A 7,887-nucleotide genomic window follows, 5' to 3' on the forward strand; every position below is an offset into this window, starting at 1 on the left:
TGGAAAGTCTTACATTATACAAATATAACAAAACAAAAATCACAGGTAAACTATAATAAAATTGTGTTTAGTAAATCAGTTAATTTAAGGTCATGTTAAAGTTATAGAAAATGAAAATGCAGACTAGAAAATTATCACATAGTCATTTTACTGATGCTCATTAGGGAATCAAAAATGTTGTTAACAAAAAACCATCAAAATTGTTCCCTAATAATGCCTCATTTTTTATGAGATTACAAGATCTTTTTTTTTATCTTTGTGGGTAAATGTCATATCATAGGCCTTGTAACATAACACACATAACATTATTCAACTCAAGAATTAAAAGTTACATAGTAATAAAATAATGGTAACAAGATCTACAAATCTATCTGACCTATGCCTTTTTTCCATGGCTGAACCCATATTCTTTGCCACCAGCATGACCACCCTTTTTGCCATGATCATGGTGGTGAGCATGATGTTCCTCATGTCCATGATGACCTTTGTGTCCTTTATGATCTTCATCATAATGACCCTTGTCATGTTTTCCTTTTTTACCGTGGTGTTTTTCGTGATGGCCTTTTTCATGGTGCCCACCTTTTTTGTGTTGCCCTTCCTTACTGTCATGATGCCCATGAAAATCTCCATGTTTATGGTGATTTCCGCCTTTATGGAAATCGTCGTAAAACTTATGTTCCTTATGGTATTCGTCTTTGTGTGACTTATGATGAAATCCAGTAGTTTTCGACCCCTTTTTATGGCCTTTCTTGTGTCCAAACTTTCCTCCTTTATGTCCGTGAGCAGCTTCGTGATGCTCTCCATGTTTGTCATGTTCGTCATGGTGCTTTTTTTTATGACCACCATGCTCATCGTGATGACCTTCATGATGGTGTTTTTCATGGTGACCGTGATCACCTTTATCGTGGTGGTGATGAGATTTATAGCCTTTGTCACCCTTTTCTTCATTCTCCTTATGGTGGTGAGCGTGATGATCGTGACCACCTCCTGATTCCTGGTGGCTTTCTTTGGCTTCATGTTTACCAGTGCCTGCGACTATTTGATCAAGCCGTTCACTTCCGTCAGAAACAAGCTCTCCTTTAGCGCTAAACGGCTTTGGTATATTATCGACATTTCGGGCCTTCGACACTAGTATAACATACGACGCAATAAATAGTAATAGTATTCGCGTCATCCTTCTGAAAAGAAAATTATTTTTTATATTTAAAAGTTTATGAAATTATTTAAGTACAAATTATATTAAAATCTTACCACAGGGCGTTTTACCTCGCCGATCAAACTATGTTCTAATCGATTCCGCGCTTCGAATTTATAGATAACGGTGCTTTAGTTGACGATTACAGCGATCTTTAGCAATCATTGCTGCAGATTTCTAGCCGAGTGATTCTGTTTGTTGTGGTGACGAAACATACTTTTATTTTTTACGCTAATACCTAGTTGAGAATGAAATTAAAGTAAATTATATTAGTCAAAATTTGTTTTATTTACCAAATAACAATTTAACAAAAAAAACAAGTGTAACATCTTATATACGAAATTATCAGTGCTTTCCATGATGGAATCCCCAATGTTTGTGATCTTCATGACCTCCCTTTTTACCATGGTCGTGATGGTCGTGATGATGCTCTTCATGGCCTCCGTGTCCTTTGTAGCCTTTGTGATCTTCGTCATAGTGATGTTTATCGTGGTGACCCTTTTTGCCATAATGGTCCTCGTGATGTCCGGAGTGATGATGACCTCCTTTCTTATGATGTCCCCCGTGTTTGTCATGGTGACCATGATGCTTTTCGTGCTTATGGTGTTTGCCTTCTTTATGGTGATCATCATAAAAGTGATGGTCCTTGTGATATTCATCCTTATGGTATTTTTTATGGTAACCATCGGTCTCTTCACCTTTGTCGAAATGTTTTTTGTGATGATGCTTACCACCTTTGTGATGATGGCCGTGTTCGTGATGTTTGCCATGGTGATCATCTTCATCCCAGTGCTTTTTATGACCGCCTCCGTGCTCATGATGATGTCCTGCATGATGGTGCTTATGATGATCGCCGTGTTCACCTTTGTGGTGGTGATGATGACCTTTATGACCTTTGTGGCCCTTTTCACCATGTTCGTGATGGTGGTGTGCGTGGTGCTCTTTTCCACCGCCCTCTTCGTGGTGATGACCTTTGTGGTGTGTAGCTGCTGCAACTAAATCTGTTTTGCCTACTTCACGACCAGAACATAAAACTAGAACACATCCTGTAAGGATAAGGGCGACTAGCGTCCTCATTATAACTTTTGCCCTTCTTGATTGCGAATGTTAAAACGCTGAACTGAACTGATTTGACCACAACTTGAAGAGGTATTTATATCAAGCAATTTATACCTACTGCAATGCCACTGGTGAAATTGTAGGCAAGGACACTACAAATACAATTGCGCCTATGCCTATAGAAATTGTTTATTGCATCACGGACTCGGATTTTAAGAGTTATAAACTCAATTAGTAAGATAAGAATAAGGCACCAACATCTCTACTTGTTAGAAGATAATATTAATGTTTTAAGAATGAGTGACGCCTTGTGCTTAAATATATGTAGGTAAGAGTAACATTCATAATAAGGTACTCTACAAATATGAAATAGTTAAGCAAAATATTCAATAACATAAAAAAATCTGAAATAATTATAGAGGGGTAAGATATATAAATACTTATTATCAATTTTAATGCAGGCAGATAATTATTACACTAACATATTCATTGTGGCAAAAATTTACTTATTACATATATGAATGCACATCAATTTATCAGATTTCTATGTACTGAATTTTCATCTAATCTTACAACGGACAGTATTCATAAATGTTAGGTTTAACGCAATGTCGATTATCGATCTTCAAAACGAATCCATACTGAAGTAAATCTAAATGGTAATTTTTATGAAATTTGCAGACCTAAACAAACTTGAGGGTAGACCTAAGCAATTTACATTTTATTGAAATATTATATTTTTTTTATTTAATAGGCCCGGCCCTTTGCATATTTAAACACTGGTAGATAGTTCTATCATAGGAATTCCAAAAAGTCCGGCAACGCATTTGCGAGCCTTCTGGCAATGTGAGTGTCTATGGGCGGCAGTATCACTTAACATCAGGTGAGCCACCAGACCTTTTCCCTCCTGTTACATAAAACAGAACCTAATTACAGGCTGACACAACCTCAAGTAATAAGCCACGTTAAGAATCTCTGCAGCCGAACGTTCAATGCGCGACTCACTGACTCGCTTCAACAAGTAACGCCAGGATGCGTTTGTAGGCGCCCAGAACATGCACGGTGTAGTCTGCCAGGAGACCACGAAAAGTCTGTTGTGCTCTCCACATATTCTAGAAGTCATGCTGTTATATTTATTTATTTATTTGGGAAACAAACAGATACATCTCTAAAAGTAGAAGTCAGAAAAGAAATATAAACATAAGAATTAAAGCATTGGATATATCCACAAAAAGTTTCACTGATAAAAAAAGGATATAAAGCAAAACAAAACGTGACATGACAGAGAACAAAATATTTAAGTAGACAGTACAAAGTTTATAGATCGGTAGAACGACAACAAAACACATACTAGTAGCCAAAATAAGAAGAAAGATACAAGGTTTACTACTCGAATAGTTGTTTTAGCCTATTCTTAAATGAAGCAGTAGAGGAGTGCGAAAAAAGATCGATATTAGTAGTAGAATCAAAAGTAGAACACATCCTGTGAAGAGGCTCACGGAACCCAATGTTGGTTCTGGGAGTCGGAAGGTTAAAGGTTCTGTACGAGCGTAGAGATCTGGCAGGAATATTGAATCTTATGAGTTCGAGAAGATTTGAACAAATTAATTCATGTACGCATATTTTTCTTATAATGACACAATCTATCAAACTACGCCTAGTACTCAAAGAAAGAAAATTATATTTTTTTTAAAGTTCGTTGTATTTAGCCCTACCACCGTTCATGCGACAATTTAAAATACGTAAAAATTTCTTTTGTACAGCCTCCAGTTGTGTGACATATATAGCGTAGTAGGGATTCCAGATTGGACTAGCGTATTCCAACTGAGACACAAGCGTCTTATAGAGGTGAATATATGTGGTTTTGTCTTTGAAAGGTTTGGTGACACGCGTTATGAAACCCAACATACGGTAGGCTTTATTAATAATCAAGCCTATGTGTTTATCTAGGGATAATTTGGAGTCAAGAAGGACCCCAAGATCCCTTACAGAGCCCACACGTTCGAGGGAATGGTTTCCAAGGGTATAGCCCAAATTAGTTCTAGAACCCTTAACAAAAACATTTGGCGATAACGTTACAGTTAGCTCTAGGAACGCATAGATCGATAGAAAATTATTGACAACTTACCTAAAAACATACAACATATTCTAAAGACGTTCTTATTAGTGCATTTTTTAAAAATTTGAACATTCTTAAAAACTTTTCAAATTCTCCAAGCAAAAACAAGTAAGGTAAAAAGGCTTATTTATAATAAAAATTTTGTCCTGAGCAAATGTCAACTTGCTGACAATGATGACTCGCTAATCCCGCATCTGGGTTATACCTTCCAAATAATTATTATGATAGATGTAATTCTTCATACAACGTATCTGTAGGAATGCACTTTAGCAAGGTTTGCTTTTGGCACAATTGTTACTGGAAAACCGTCCGAAAAACGTAGGCGATATTTAGTATATAAGTATCGTATAGAAAATTTAAAAATACTACTTACTTTTAGTAACACGTAGTCGATAGTACTATACTATATGAGAGACTTCATTACTACAAAACTACAATTCTCAAGATAATAATTAACTTTATGAAGGATAAAACATAACTGTTATCTGTAAGGTGATTAATTAAGACTAATATTAATTTACTCTGAGGGTAAATTTTACAATGAAAAATCAAAAACCATGAAATGTTAATCAATCGCCAAGACTATTAACTTTGAGTTAATAGTCTTGGTAATAGGTAATAGTCTTAGTACTATTAACTCAAAAATAATAAACACTACTTAAATAAATAAGTTTCACGTCCAACATTTATTATTCAAACGCGAAACTTTACTTATGTAACAGACGTTTAGTTAGGTCAAAAAAATTGTATTTCAAAGTGTAAACTACTCGCATAAACTAAATAAAGACAATACTGGCATATATACTATTTCCACCGATTATATGGTGATTAATAATTATGAAAATCCATAATATCGAATTATAATTATTCACTTAGTAAGTATCTTTTTTAATCAGGCGTTTCAATTCTAACCGAGTGCGTGTCATCTACACAATGTGTTTGTTTTGTGTTTGTTTCATAAGCAACTCCATAGTAAATTGAAATTGTATTAAACCATATTAATTTAAGATTTTAGATGATAAGAATTTTAATGATTTCTTCTTCTATATGTTTTTCATTCTAATTATATGACAAAGTTGAATGAAGTATATGGCAATTAAGCATTATATTAATTTTTCGATGGTACCTGTATATTACTTTCAGGGATGGTTTTTATCCTTTGAATACTAATTCGAGGCCATCAAGGGTCGATGTTATCATATGTAGAAAGTTACAAAAACCAAATGACTGATTCGAGCTTTAATTTTAGTATAAAACATAAAAACAATAACAATTTATAGAGCATTAACAACACCTATATCAGAATATGTACACTATAGCTTGTAGGGTCTAGAAAAGATTTAATGTTTTCCATGATGGAATCCCCATTTTTTGTGGTCATCATGTCCACCTTTCTTGCCATGTTCATGATGGTGATGGTCATGTTCTTCATGACCATGGTGGCCTTTGTGGCCATGATGATCCTCATCGTAGTGACCGTGATCGTGATGACCGTGTTTGCCATGGTGACCCTCATGATGACCGGAGTGGTGATGACCTCCCTTCTTGTGGTGACCTTCATGTTTTTCGTGATGTCCGTGATGGTGCCCGTGTTTGTGGTGCTTGCCCTCATCGTGGTGGCCATCGTGGAAGTGGTGATCCTTGTGGAAGTGGTCTTTGTGATACTTCTTGTGGTAGCCGTCGGTTTTTTCTCCTTTATCGTGGTGTTCATGATGTCCATGCTTTTCACCTTTGTGATGGTGGCCATGTTCGTGATGTTCTCCGTGATGGTCGTGTTCATCCCAATGTTTCTTGTGCCCGCCTCCATCTTCGTGGTGATGCCCTTCATGGTGATGCTTCCCATAATGTCCCTCATCACCTTTGTGATGATGGTGATGGCCTTTATGTCCCTTGTCTCCTTTATCGCCATGTTCATGGTGGTGATGCGCATGGTGTTCATGACCACCGCCATGTTCGTGGTGACTTGCAGCGACTGCCTGGTCGTCGATTTTGTAGGCGGTACATGCCACCACAAGGCACAAAACTCCTAGTACCAAAATAGCCCTCATGTTGAAGGTACTTTCAATGCCAGTGGTGTGTTATCGGAAGTCCGGTTGTAACTGATATCTGATCGTGGCAAGTCGGTTTTATACTAAGAAAAATGTGAGGCGTCAAAAGTTGTTAGGAAATATTTAGCATTTATTGACCCAAGGTCATGTTAATAAAATCAAGATTTCTGTACCTTGTAAAGGTAACTGAAATAATATGGTAACGTTAAGATACGAGCGTCATTTAAGTATTATGTCTACTAAAGTAAATTAATAGTTTAAGTAAACTAACTAAATTATATAGGTATCTTTAAGAAAAAGATATACAAAAATATCTTCATTGTCATAAAATTCTTTTCAGTTAAGTGGCCAGGCACTTTATCCCGAATTAATCGAAATTATCTGCTTAGTGGATCTTTTGATATTTGTATCGGCTTTATTTGGTTAGTGTTAAACAATTCTTCCACATGAAGAAGTCTTGTTAATACCACACCCTTGTTACCGACAAACGGCTTGTTTTCTATAGAATGTATAGTAAGTATATTTTTTTACAGATATTTTATTGATTGCCAGTTCTCAATCCCAATAAATTCATATAACCAGCAAATGTTGATACACACGATTTATCTTTTTTTCTTAAGATATTGTATTGATTACAGGTAGACAAATATTCACCTACTTTCGTGTTCTTGTCCACAGAAGAGCATTATTAACTTGTGCATCAAAAACCTACTTCCAAAGCTTAATCATATCACTCGCATAAAAGTAAGTACATTGAGAAATGAAGGCATCGCAATCAAAAGCATAAAGATAGTGAATACAATGCGGTGACGAATCATTGAACTATCCTAATCATTTTACAAATAGGTATTCCCTTAGAAATTCGTAGAAATTAATTTTATATAGGTATTACATACTGTTAGTTGCCGCGTTCGTATTGCACAAGTATCGCAGAAAATAAGTTCACGATCGTTACGGTCTGGTAGATCTTTTCTAAAGGTTCGCTTTCGAAAGAGAATAAATTTCAAGGCGATATTCAGTTTATCTTTCTGTGTTATTTTATATTATAATGCAAAACCAAAACGTATCTAATATTAGAATTATATATGGTAACTTGACCTATAGGTAAAAGAAACTTTAAAGACTTCAGATATCTGTATCTATTTCGTGATTAATTTTTTTACGGGCGACCTGACGCCGTCGATTAGCGCCTAAGATAAGTCAGTTTCCTCATGATGTTATTCTTCACAGTCCATTGGTGCACAACTGTGATTCGTTTCGTGACCTTAGGATCGAGAGACGCTCGCTCTTGGACAACACATGTCTTTAAAACAGTTTTCCCTAGTAGTAATGCGGGAAATTAATAAATCATAAGAAGTGTGGGTTTTTTTATTCTATTTGCCTTACAAATACTTATAATATAATATAAAACTTGCTCTTACAGTGAAGCTGAGCTTTATGTGGTTGGTATGGTTGGTGGACTCAGC

At 35.8% G+C, this 7,887-nt stretch overlaps 2 protein-coding genes across 2 annotated transcripts; both read right to left on the reverse strand.

Moving 5' to 3' along the window:
* Window positions 1-53: 53 nt before the first annotated feature.
* Window positions 54-3,363, reverse strand: LOC123720271 (histidine-rich glycoprotein-like). Its single transcript, XM_045676815.1, has 3 exons — window positions 3,264-3,363; window positions 1,588-2,241; window positions 54-1,182 (listed from the first exon to the last, which is right to left on the reverse strand). Exons 1-3 carry the CDS (start codon window positions 3,361-3,363, stop codon window positions 377-379), a joined length of 1,560 nt encoding a protein of 519 aa, XP_045532771.1. The 3' UTR covers window positions 54-376.
* A 2,350-nt stretch (window positions 3,364-5,713) lies between these two features.
* LOC123720272 (histidine-rich glycoprotein-like) lies at window positions 5,714-6,421 on the reverse strand. The gene has a single exon (XM_045676816.1). The coding sequence runs from the start codon at window positions 6,419-6,421 to the stop codon at window positions 5,714-5,716; it is 708 nt and encodes a 235-aa protein (XP_045532772.1).
* Between the last annotated feature and the right edge of the window lie 1,466 nt (window positions 6,422-7,887).

The sequence above is a fragment of the Pieris brassicae genome, chromosome 2 (genome assembly GCF_905147105.1).
Source record: "Pieris brassicae chromosome 2, ilPieBrab1.1, whole genome shotgun sequence".
Classification (NCBI taxonomy): Eukaryota; Metazoa; Arthropoda; class Insecta; order Lepidoptera; family Pieridae; genus Pieris; species Pieris brassicae.

Coding starts and splice junctions, on each gene's coding strand:
- LOC123720272 (XM_045676816.1), bottom strand. CDS start 6,421: ATGAGGGCTATTTTGGTACTAGGAGTTTTGTGCCTTGTGGTGGCATGT.
- LOC123720271 (XM_045676815.1), bottom strand. CDS start 3,363: ATGTGGAGAGCACAACAGACTTTTCGTGGTCTCCTGGCAGACTACACC. Junction 2,242..3,263: donor GGCGTTACTTGTTGAAGCGA/GTCAGTGAGTCG, acceptor TTATCCTTACAG/GATGTGTTCTAGTTTTATGT. Junction 1,183..1,587: donor CGACCATGGTAAAAAGGGAG/GTCATGAAGATC, acceptor ATAATTTTCTTT/TCAGAAGGATGACGCGAATA.